The 13,054-nt window shown below is 42.8% G+C and overlaps 1 protein-coding gene across 1 annotated transcript in view; it reads left to right on the top strand.

Annotated features, from left to right (window-relative positions):
• Window positions 1-429: 429 nt before the first annotated feature.
• HTR7 (5-hydroxytryptamine receptor 7) overlaps window positions 430-13,054 on the top strand; it is a 91,852-nt gene continuing 79,227 nt past the window's right edge. Inside the window, exon 1 of the mRNA XM_082607053.1 lies at window positions 430-1,352. Coding sequence (XP_082463179.1) covers window positions 808-1,352 — 545 coding nt within the window. The 5' untranslated portion in view covers window positions 430-807. The remainder of the gene's footprint in view (window positions 1,353-13,054) is intronic.

Below are 13,054 nucleotides of genomic sequence, written 5' to 3'. Positions count from 1 at the left end.
AAGAAAGGTTCATTTTTAATTAAGATTAAAAAAAAAAATCCCTCCCCGGGTTCTTCATTTTGCAATGAGTCCGAGCGTCCGCGGGCTCCCTAGTCCTCCCCCACCAAACTGTCGTTTACTAGTGAGGAGGTTCGGGTCTGTCGGAGGGAGTGTGAGCCTCCTGCGGAAGCTCCCCGGGCAAAGCGGCTCGGGATCCCGGGAGGCACGTGGAGCACCGTCCCCCGCCCAGTGCCGGGGGGCGCGGGAGAGACGGCGGCCCCTGCCCAGCCGGGGAAACCCGTCCCGGAGCCCGGGGCGCGCGGGCAGCGACCGGACGCGGCGGTGGCGGTGGCGGTGGCGGCGGCGGCGGCGGGGACGCGGCGCGGTTGCCGCAGGGGAGCGGCGGCGGCGGCGGCGGCGGGCGCGAGGGGCGGGGCGCTCTCCGCAACTTCTGCCGCTGCCTCCCGGGCGCTCTCGGCCGAGCCACTCGGCGGCTGAAGGCTGCGAGCGGTGCGAGCGGTGCGGTGCGGTGCCGCCAGCCGAGCCCGGCCCGCCGGCCCGCGATCCCGCGCGTCCCGGGGGTCCGTCGGGTGCTGGAGGCGCCTCCCACAGGGAGTCCCCGGGTGGCCGCGCTCCCGCGTCGTCCGCTGCTGTTGGGGGACCGGGACGTGCGGGCCGCAAGGCCGAGCCGGGGCGCCCCCCAGCGGACTGCGCGGGCCCCATGGCTGGGCCGAGAGGAGCGGAACCGACGAGGTGAAGCCCCCGGGCCGGCAGCCGGAGCGCGTGGCGGGGGCGCCGGCTCCATGGGCAGCGACGCACAGCGGCACGATGATGGACGTTAACAGCAGCGGCCGCCCGGACCTCTACGGGCACCTCCGCTCTTTCCTCCTGCCAGAGGTGGGACGCGGTCTGCCCTACCTGAGCCCCGACGGCGCCGGCCCGGTCGCGGGCTCCTGGGCGCCGCACCTGCTGCACGGGGTCCCTGAGGTGACGGCCAGCCCCGTGCCCACCTGGGACGCACTCCCGGACAATGCCTCCGGCTGCGGGGAGCAGATCAACTACGGCAGAGCCGAGAAAGTTGTGATCGGCTCCATCCTGACGCTCATCACGCTGCTGACGATCGCCGGCAACTGCCTGGTGGTGATCTCTGTGTGCTTCGTCAAGAAGCTCCGCCAGCCCTCCAACTACCTGATCGTGTCCCTGGCGCTCGCCGACCTCTCGGTGGCCGTGGCGGTCATGCCCTTCGTCAGCGTCACCGACCTTATCGGGGGCAAGTGGATCTTTGGCCACTTCTTCTGCAACGTCTTTATCGCCATGGACGTCATGTGCTGCACGGCCTCGATCATGACCCTGTGCGTGATCAGCATCGACAGGTAAGGGCCGGGCTGCCCCGTCCCGGGGTCCGCCTGAGGATGTGCTGGCAGCTCAGCCCCAAACACTTGCCTTTCCTGGTCGGATAAACCAGACTCCCCTGCGGGAGGAAGGGCTGCGCTTAACCCCCCCGCCCCCCACACACACATCAACCCGACACCAACCAAACAACTTCAGTTACAGCGTAGCCTATATACACCTTTAAAAGAAGAGCTCGAAATGTTCTGGTTTACAGTAGTGAGAATTTTAAGACCAAAGTTAAGAGTATTTTAAGCGTTAGAAGTTCCACCAGGGGGTCCCTTGTCTTGGTTTTCAGAAGGAAGGGATTTGATCCTCTCTGAGCCTGACAAACCCTTGCTGTGAGCCTGAAAGAATCAGTTCTTACTTTAAGAAATCAGCGGGAGAAAAGCCACCTTGCTTTCCTGATTGCACGAGCTACTTCTCAGGCCAATAAAAAGACCTAGAATGGCCCCAAATTGGGGGGTCTACATGTTTTAACGTTGCACCTCTATGATTGCTGATTCTGAGTCACATTCTTTTGGAAGTCTGGTTTTACTGTCTGGCAAGGCTGTCTGTATCCTCCAGGCTTACTGGAGCCTTATTCCCTGTCTGAATGGTTGGTTCTAGCATTTCATCATATCCCTTGGGAATCTTCTCTTGAGAACTCCCCCACTGGAGTAATTGAAACAGAGGCTGACCGTCTGTCAGGGATGCTGGGGGAAAAAAATCCTGTCTTGGATGTCAGATTGGAATAGGAGACCTGCAATGTTTCTTCAGACTCTAGGATTACAAGATTCTGCAGTGGAGGTGGTCGTTGGTCCTAGAAATATTGTGCAGTTGACAACTTGAAGTACGGTTGTGATGCTCTGGCAACAAAACAACTCTCTGCTTCTCTGGAGACTGAAATAGTAAACCTTAATATTCACAGTTGGAATACTGCTAGTGTTTTAAAACCAGCACAGGCTGGTATCCTGTTGTGTTTAATGATACAGAAAAACAGTTGCTTATTTTCTTAGTGGACCTACAGAACCTTTAAATGTGTAGACCTTACAGTAAAGGAGAAATAATTGATGCCTCCACACTTAAAATGAGAGTGTCTCAAAGGATGGTGTAGCACAAAACTGAGGTTTCCTCCTTTTCCTCCCTGTAAACACTGCTATATTGTGTGTGGGTTTTTGTTTTTTTTTAATATCTAACATGTTGTGCTATTTTACTGCTTGGCCAGGGTTTATAGTTACTGAAGAAAGGGGATATTTTCAGGGAAGAAAAATACATTGTATTTGCATTTAGTTAAAGATCTAGATTATTTTAAAAAATTGATCCTGCCATTTTGTATGTTATGTTAGGAGCTTCTAATAGCAAACAAGGAATTATTTTTAAGAGTAGAGCATGAACTGCATATGTGAGAATATTAGCTCCAAACTTGACAGCTGAAGTTCTGAATGATTGTAGTTAAGCATGACCACAGACATGCATTTACAGTCTGGCTGCAGTCTGGCTGTGGCAACAGGAACTGGGAGAGTGCACTCAATATACATAGTAAGTATATGCTTGAATTATAAGCGTAAAAATCCGACTGTTCATCCAACAAAAATGGTGCTTCTTGCATGAATGGAGTCCTTTTAAATGGAACTTAGTGTAATAAAGTGAATAACAATTTCTGCTGCAGGTAATGCATTTATAAGCTTTTTTCATTTCATAATTGATAAATGATAAACAAACAGCACAGTGTGCTAATTTGTCTCCTAGGATGACCAGGTTTGGGTGGGACCAGCTGAGATTCCTGTACGTGAGCTAAAGGTTTTCTTTGCTCATGATGCACATGTGACTTAGCAGCAGCAGGAACATCTCCAATACAGAGATGAGGTTAATCCTTTCTTTTTTTAAACATCTTTATTGGAGAATAATTGCTTTACAATGGTGTGTTAGTTTCTGCTGTATCACAAAGTGAATCAGCTATACATATACATATATCCCCATATCCCCTCCCTCTTGCATCTCCCTCCCACCCTCCCTATCCCACCCCTCTAGGTGGTCACAAAGCACCAAGCTGATCTCCCTGTGCTATGCAGCTGCTTCCCACCAGCTGTTTTACATTTGGTAGTATATATATGTCAATGCCACTCTCTCACTTCATTCCAGTCCCAGCTTACCCTTCCCCCTCCCCGTGTCCTCAAGTCCATTCTCTACGTCTGCGTCTTTATTCCTGTCCCGCTCCTAGGTTCTTCAGAACCTTTTTTTTTTTTTTAGATTCCATATATATGTGTTAGCATGTGGTATTTGTTTTTCTCTTTCTGACTTACTTCACTATGTATGACAGACTCTAGGTCCATCCACCTTGGCAAGAGCTTCTAATTTCTTTGTCAACTATATCCTTATGATTGTCACAAATTGTGTTAACATAGGGATAAATATTCTGTCTCTTAGTTTTTTATGAGAATTGCCCCATTAGTGAATTCTGCTTAACAGTTATTTTAGAAGATGAACGTGTCATTTATTTAGATAAAATGAAGAATTTATAGCATCGGAAGACACAGATTGCCTTTCTTCCAAGAACACACAGAACTAAAAATGAGAAAAAGGAACATGCAGTTGTTATCGGTTGATTGATAAGGTGCATTATTTCTATTTTTTCTTCAGTTCCATTGTGGAATATGGCCAACGATATAAAAATGTGCTAAGAAAATATGAAAAAAATTTAATCTTCATTCATTCATTTATCCATTCTCTCTCAGGTACCTAATATGTGTTATGCCATGCTTTGTGCAGCATAAGCAAAGATGAATAATAATATTCTGAGCCCATGCTATGTTACAAGAATTTGGTTACCTGTTGGGCATTTAACCTGTCTAAAATGGAAACTTTGATTTTTCTTAACCCCTCCCCACCATGCTGGGATGCTTTTCCAGCCTTTTCCAATGGAATTTCGTACTCTTCTTCTTCACAGGCTTCAACACTCTGATCCCCACCCTTTATAGATAATGACCCATGATCATTGAAAAAGTAGCAGCCATTGGATGGAAACTACTTTGTCTTTCCACCACCAAACGATTTTTCCTACATCTCTACCCTTTTTATTTCCTTCCAGTTAAAAAACAAGAAGACATTGTGTCCCAGCAAAGACCAAACCACCTGCACTTCACATCCTATTCCCTCTCACATTCTGGAAGACTTGGTTTTTCCCTTGAGTCCTCATCTCTTTTTTGCCTTCAGTGTTGCCTCTCAACAGGGTCAAGCTTGATATTCCATTTTTAAGAACTCCTTCTTTGGCTTCACTTCTCCCTCCAGTTACTGCTCCACTTCACAGTTAAGCTGCTCAAAGAACTGTGACCACAACCTGACTTTATTTCCTTACTCCTCAGATAGGTGAGTTTGACCCTCACCAGGTCTGCTGTAATACTTTAAATGGCCTTCCCGATTCCACTTCTGTCCAGTCCTCATCCATTGCCTATGAAGCAGCTAGAATGATCTATTTTTTAAAAATGGTTTTAAGTGAGATAACATTTTCCTATAGTGAAATGCGCAGATATTAAATGTACATTTTGATGAGTTTTGACAAATGTATGTAGCCATGTAACCAACACTCCAAATAAGATACAGAATATTTTGTCATCCCGGAGAGTTTCCTTGTGCCCTTTTTAGAATGATCTTTAAAAAATAGAAGTCAAATTATCTTTTATATACAGTTTAAAAACATGCAAAACAGTTCTATATATTGTTTAGGTGAACTTATATAAGGCATCAAAGTATAAAATAGTTCAGAGGAATGGTGAGCTCCAAATTCATGAGAGTAGTTATCTCTGGTGGGGTGGGTGGAGGCGTAATCAGGGAGTAACATACATATCAGTGATATCGGCCGTACTTTGTTTCTTAATCTTGATGCTTGATACAGTCTTGTTATCCTGCATATAACTTTCTGTACTTATGAAATATATTTTTAAAACGATTTTTGGACATACATATAGAAAAGTGAGCAATCCTAAATGTAGAGCTTGATGCATTTCCACTAAGTGAACCCATGGAGGTAATCTGCAGCTAGATCAAGAAATTGAACATCACCAACCTCCTAGAGGTCCCCTCTTGCTCTTCTCCAGTTTCTAATACTCCCGAAGATAACCATTGTCCTGACTGTTAGCATCATAGATTAGTTTTTCTTGGACAAAACCTCATAAAATGGCATCATATAGTGTGTACTCTTAAATCTGGCATCTTTTGCTCAATAATAATGTCTGCTGTGCGATTCATCCATAGTTTTTAGCCTGTCAATGATTTATTCTTTTTTTTTTTTTGCTGAGTAGTATTCCATTTAATTTGCTTATCAGTTCACCTGTAGATGGACATTTTCATTGTTTCCATTTTCTATATGTCGCTAACAGTGCTTCTATAAATATTTATTTATAAGTCATCCTGTGTACATATTGTCATTCCTTTTGGGTAAATATAACACTGGATAATAAGGTACCTTATTGATTTCTATATATATATAATTCTATATACCCCCCTGACGTCTTTTGTGTTATTGTCAAGCATTTTAATCTACATATTTAAAAAACCTATTAGATATTATCTTTATTGTTATTTTAAGCAGTCAGTATTCATTCTTATTTACCCACATGTTTACCTTTTCCATTGCTCTTTATTTTTTCCTATATTATCATGCCTTCATCTGGGATCATTTTCTTATGCCTGTTAGACTTTCGTTAGCATTTTTTAAAGTGAGGGTTTGCTGGTGACAGATCCTCTCAGTTTTTACTTATCTAAAAATGTCTTAATTTTACTATCATTTTGAATGATATTTTCTCTAAGTATGGAATTCTATGTTTGAGTTTTTGTTCAGCACTTTAACACATTATTCCATTGTCTTCAGGCTTCCATCATTTCTGTTGAAATATTAGTCATTTACCAACATTGTTATTAATTCTTTGAAGATAATGTGTCTTTTTTCCTCTGGCTGCTTTCAGGATTTTCTTTTTGTCTTTAGTTTTTATACATTTTTCTGTGATGTCCCTAGGTTTGGCATTATTGATTATTTTCTGTTGTTTATTTGCTGTCAACCCTGCTGAAGTTCTTAGTAACTTTTGTATTTGTGTATTGATATCTCTAATCAGTTTGCTAGTATCTCTTTAAATACTTTTACTGTCCTCTTCTTTCTCTCTTCTTCTCTGTCTTCAATGTTACATAATTTAGATTGTTTTACTTTATCACGTATGTATCTTACACTCTTTTCTTTCTTTTCCGTTTTATATTTTTCTCTGTTCTTCAGCTTTGAAGAATTTTGACCTACCTTCCAATTTATTAATCATCTCTTCCGCTCTGTTTAATATGTTGTTTGGTCTTATCTATTGAGTTCTTAATTTTAGAGTACTAGAAATTATATTTGATCTTTATTTTTTATTTTTTTGCATTTGATCCTTTTTATTGATTCTAACTCTCTGGTGAAATTCTTTGCCTTTTCACTGAATTTCTCCAACTTGTTATTATACTTCTGAGCATATTAATCATAGTTAGACTCTTTTTCTACCAACTCTAATATCTGAATCACTTGTGGTTTCTTTGTGTGTGATCTCTCCCCCCACCCCCCCAGCTCTGGGTTTTGGCTTTGTGTCTTGGCATGCTTAATAAACTTTAATTGTATACTCAACATTTTATATGAAAAACTGTGGATGTTGTATATGATGTTATTCTACTCCAGAGAAAATAGCTTCTAGGCAGGCATATTGGGGGACTGATTATTGAAATCCAGTTAGGGACTTAGCTGACTGTAGGCTTTGTTTTAGTTTTGATAAAGCTGTGTCTGCCACTGGCCAATGCCTCTTTCTAGGGTGTAGCTTTCTTGGAACTTCAGCTAAGAGCAGAGTGGGTTCTCAATGACTTCTCTCCTTGGTTAGTTCAGAACTCTGTTTTTTTCTCTCCTTAGCAGTGTGAGACTATCAAAACTCTCACTGAAAGTTTTTTTGGGAGCTTTCTCCTTGGCTTCTTAGCCTCCTGCCCTTTACAGCTTCAGAATTCAGCAAATGTCTTGAGAGGAATACCAGCCAAGTGTTGGGCATAGTTTTCTGTTCCTTCCTTCTTATTTGGATCTTGGCATCTCAGGTCTCTAATTTTTGTTTTTCTTTCCTCAAGAGACTACCAAAATTTCTTCTGGTATTTTTGCCTCTTAATAGCATTTCTGTTGAGGCTCTTTGCCTGGATCCTCAGCTCCTTACCCCTCACCTAGTTTAGGCAAATGTCCCAAGGGAAAGAGTGGCTGCAGAATTTTGGCTCATCTCTTTGTGGTTCTCTCATTTCTAGGGTTTTGTCTGCTCAACTCCTGGTTTTCTCAAAAACTGTGTTATGTCTTTAAGCAGGTGTGTGTGTGTGTGTGTGTGTGTGTGTATGTATTTATGCTTTATCCAGATTTTCTAGTTGTTTTCAGCAGAAGCATTAGTCTGAAGCATTAAGCAACCCCATCATAGGTAGAAGTGGATGTGTGCCTGAAAGACTTTAAATGTATGCAGATATAGAAATATAATGATGTAAATTTTGTGCTTAAAACCCTTCATTGGCTTTTCATTTCACTAGGAATACAATTAAAAGTCTTTAGCACACCTACAAGGTCCCTGATTTATTCCTCCCTTACTTCCCAACAGCATTTTGTACTGTATTTCACCTTGCTTTCCATGGTATAGTCATATTGACCTTTTTCAGTTTCTCCATCATGCCAAATTCTTCTTACATCAGGCCTATTCCATGTAAACCCACCAACTAATATATTTGCAATACTATGATTTCATGTCTGGAGTTCTGTTCCCTAATACATGTTTTTTGATCCTAACTTGGATAGCTTAAAAGTGTTTAACCCTCTAAGATGACAACAATTAAAATGTCTGAAAAATACCAAATATTGGCAAGGATGTAGAGCAGAGGGAACTTTCGTACGTTACTAGTGGGACTGTGAACTGGTAAACTACTTTGAAAATAGTTTGCCATTATCATGTAGTGTTGATGATACATACACCCTATGATTCTGGGATTCTATTATTTTACCACTAGGTATATGTCATAGAGACTCTTGTCACCAAAAGTTTTGTACAAGAATATTTATAATATCCACAAATTTGAAACTCCCAAACTTGAAATAATATATAAGTGTATCCATAGTAGAATGGATAAATCAATTGTGGAACATTCACAGAATAGAATACTATTGAGTAGTGGTTATCAAACTTGAGCATGCATCAGAACTATGTGGAGGACTTATTAAAACACAGATTACTGGGCCCCATTCCAAGAGTTTCTGGTTCAGTAAGTCTGGGGTAGAGCCCAATTATTTGCATATTTGCATTTAAACAAATTCCCCAGTGATTCTGATGCTCCTGGTTTTGGGACCTTACTTAGAAAACTGTTGCTATACGGCAATGAAAATTGTTGTCATAAAATGAATCTCACAAAGTAATTTAAACAATTTTTTATTATAAAATTTTGAAACTTATTTAAGAGTCAAGAGTATGGTATAAAGAGCCTAATCTATCCATCGCCTAGCTTCAACAGTGATGAATTTATGACCACCGTATTCAAAGTATACTTTGCAACTCCTCCTTCCTCACAGTATTTTAACTCAGATGTCAGACATCATGTAATTTCACCCATAAATTCTTTGGGGCCACAAACATAATGCTGAGCAGAAGAAGTGGAGTCCAGAAGAACACATGATTCCATTCATATAAAACTGAAAGAAACAACATTGTTTAGAGACATACATAAGTGTAAATATCATAAAGAAAAGGAAGAAAGTATACATCACGAGAACAAGGATAGTAGTTAATTACTTCTGGGTGGGAAGGAGGGGTGTTGTGACCAGAGAGGTGTGCTTTTGAGGTGGTGTAATGTTTTATCTCTTGCCTGTAGAGGTAGTTACATGAGGGTTCACTTTAAAAATTACTATTAAACTATTCATGTATATTTTAGGCACTTTCCTACATATGTATTTTGTTTTACATTAAAGGGACAGAAGTATCTATTTGATGACATCTTGTGAGGTGTATATGGATTTACATCAGATGTATGGTTAATCTGAGCAGATACAGTTATTGTTTTAATGCTCTCAGCATCTATTAGTTTTTAGCCTCATGTTTGAGGGCAGAGGTCATTTTTGGGTTGTCCACAGTTATAGGAACTCCTCTGGCTAACTTGCAAGAGCCATAATCTTTAGTTCTGACTGGTGTCTGGCTGAAGCCTCGCTTCCTTGCCAGGTACTATGACTCATTTGCTTCGATGATCTGAGTTCTGCTCTTGGCTTTAATTCTGCTGTGATCAGCAGTGCAGGGTGCATTCTGGTTTCTCTGGATCCCCTTTCTCTTTGAAGGAAGTCATTCTTGCTCATCTCTAAAGTTAATTTTCAGCTTGTATATACATTTTAAGAGTTGATAGAATCCTCTTCTTTTTGTCTTTTTCTCCATCTTGTCGCCTGGACTGTGAGTATGGTGGCTAGAGATCTGGCCTTCACCTTGGTCAAGACAGACAACCAGAGCCACACTTGGGAAGGAGCAGCAGTGCACTGGGAGGGTAGCCGGGATTCTGGAGGACTGTGGACTCCACAGGATTGCGGGACTCTGACTTCTTACTGATAGATGAACAGATACCATCATGTTGTCTGTCATAACTGCTAAACCTAAGTGCCAGTTTCTAATCTTATGTGCTTATCCTTCACACCATTGTCCATATACACTTCCTAAAACATCATTGTGAGGTGTCACTGTGTCATTCTCCTTTAGGAATAACAGCTACCATTTTTGAGGGTCTTTTGTGCTACATAAATTTCTAGAGATTCACATAATATCTCATTTAATCTTCACAACACCTTTGTAAGCATCTTTATTGAGGCCTGTGCTGTCATTGAGGTCGGCTGGCCAAAGGCATAGGAGACAGAGTGTGAACATTTTACATTCCATTCTGTAGATGAGGAAGCTGAGGGAACACACCCACTGTGTGTGGCAGGAACACCATCTGAATCAAAAGCCCATATGTGTTCCTCTACATCATTGTAGCCATTGTCTGCTATATAAAGAGAGCATTGTTAAGATAGCATTCAAGGCCTCTTGTGACTTGACCCCAGCCTTCTTTATAGCCTCAATCTGACTAATCCCATCATAGGCATCCTCCCTTTTAACAAGATGTCAGAACAGAACTAATGTTCTTACCCCCCAAACTTCTTCCTCTTCTAAGGTTCCCATCCCAATAAATGACATCAGGCTGCACCCATTTGCTTTGCTAGACATTTAGGTATCACTTTTGAAACTTTCCACCCAGCCCCCCACTGTCACCAGTGCATCGCCAAGTCCTGCTCACTGTCCCTTCACTTCTCTTCTCCCCAGTCCCAGCGCCAGACACTCAAGCCAAGCCTCTGCCATCTTTCACTTGGACCATGCGAAGTAGCCTCCCAGGGCTTTCGTGTATCTACCCTTGCTGCACATTAATGCAGAGTGTGTAACCTGAGCTGCGCGTTAGAATCACCTGGGCAATGCTCGGAGCCCATCTCTAGAGATCCTGATGTAATTGGTCTGGGTGGGCCTTGGCATCAGTATCTTTGAAAATATCCCCCAGGTGATTCTAATGTGTATTCAGCCAGAGGGAGAAGCCCTGAGTTAGCGTGATCTTGTAAAAATGCAAATGCGATTCTATCCGTGGTTCCCAAAGTTATCTTGCACATTAGCATCACCTAGGAATCTTCAAAAAATTCCAAAGCCCATACCCAGGCCATACACAAACCCAACTGATGCACAGTCTCCGGGGGTGAGACTCATGCATTATATTCTGGAAGCTCCCTAGGTTAACCCAATGTGCAGACAGGTCTGGGCACTGCTGAATTATGCTGTTCTCCTCTTCAAACTCTTTAATGGGTTAATGAGTTCCCCTGCTCTTGGGATAAGATCCTAAAATTTTAATATGATTTAACAGATTTTATAATCTGACTTCTGCCTATCTCACTAGATCAGGGGTTGACAATTTTTTTCCATAAAGAGCTAGATAGTAAATATTTTAGACTTGTATGCCATATAGTCTCTGTCGCAGCTACCCAGCTCTGCCACTGTAGTGTGAAAGCAGCTATAGACAATATGTAAATGTACGGGCATGGCTGTGTTCCAGTAAAACTTTATTTATGGCTACTGTAATTTGAACTTCATAAGATTTTCACAATGTTATTAAATATTAGTCTTTTTTATTTTTTTCAACTATTTAAAAATACGAAAACAAACATTCTTAGCTGGTGTGTGTGGGGAGGCTATACAAAAACAGGAAGGGACCAGATTTAACCCTGCTGGAGTTTGCCAACTTCTGCCAAAGATTCTGTTCAAGTCAATTCAATTCTCTATCGTGTAGATCATCTCTCTTCCTGCCCTGCCCCCCCTTCCCCCCCCGCCCAATATTCTGGCAACTCTGAGCTTCTTTCCATTCCTTGAGATTTTGCAATTCAGGGACTTCACAAGTCTTTTTATTGCCTACTCCCCACCTCACCCCCCTGACACACTCATGTGCCTCTTGGGCTGGTTAATTCTTATCACTCTTCAGACAGGTCCTCAACTAGATGTTACTGCCTCATGGAAGCATTCCGAGAATCCCCGGACTATCTTAGACAGACTTATAACTCCCTGCATTTTTTCTTTCTTGTGCTCACCTCAATTTGTAATTACTGGTTTGTGAAATTAATTGTAATGGATTCATGATTTTTGGGGTCATCCATACAGCAGGCATGGTAGGACCAGGGTCTGTCTTGTTGGAGACTGAATCCCCAGCCCCCAGCATAGTACTTGGCACATAGTAGGTGTTCAGTTAATCTGTGTGGATTGACTGAGGAAGGAAGGAAGGAAGAGAGGGAAGGTGGGTGTCTCTGATTCCCAAATGTCTGGCCTTGCCTTCTTTTTTTTTTTTTTTGCGGTACGCGGGCCTCTCACTGTTGTGGCCTCTCCCGTTGCGGAGCACAGGCTCCGGACGCGCAGGCTCAGCGGCCATGGCTCACGGGCCCAGCCGCTCCATGGCATGTGGGATCTTCCTGGACCGGGACACGAACCTGTATCCCCTGCATCGGCAGGCGGACTCTCAACCACTGTGCCACCAGGGAAGCCTTGGCCTTGCCTTCTTATTCTCCAGCTTCTTATGAAATATTCTTCTTGGTGAAGTTTTTTTGGGAAACCAAATTAGAGCCAGGAGATTGTATAATGAAACAGAAGCAGCATGGAGGCAATGGGACAGTCCCAGGGGGTCGTCCCATCAAGGCATAGTAGGCTGGTGAGTCCCTTTCTGCTCTCCATGCGTGTGTGGAACACTGACATAAACAAAGCCCTAGTGATGCAAAAGATTTAGCAGCTTAGAGCCAGGAGTCAGCTCTTGATTGTCATCATTGCTGTGCCATGAAGCAGGGTGAAAAGGCAGGCAAAATTAAGCAAAAATCCCAGATCCTTTTCATTTCAATGAACAAAACATATTTCAGCCAAGCTCATGCATCCCAGAAGGAAAGCCATAAGTGTCAGGCATGAAGGAGATACCCAAGTAGGGAAGCACAGTAACTGACAGTCGCAATATCATTTATTGAGCACATACTATGTGCCGGGCCGAGTGCCATGGGATTTATGTGATGCATCTCATTTCATCCCCATGACCACTCTGTGGTTACTCTCATCCCTGCCACTCCTGCAGGATGAGGAAAGGGAGGCTGAAAGAGATTAAG

Source organism: Mesoplodon mirus (genome assembly GCF_964341445.2).
Source record: "Mesoplodon mirus genome assembly, chromosome: 2".
NCBI classification, from domain to species: domain Eukaryota; kingdom Metazoa; phylum Chordata; class Mammalia; order Artiodactyla; family Ziphiidae; genus Mesoplodon; species Mesoplodon mirus.
This window is presented reverse-complemented; position numbering and strand designations above follow the sequence as displayed.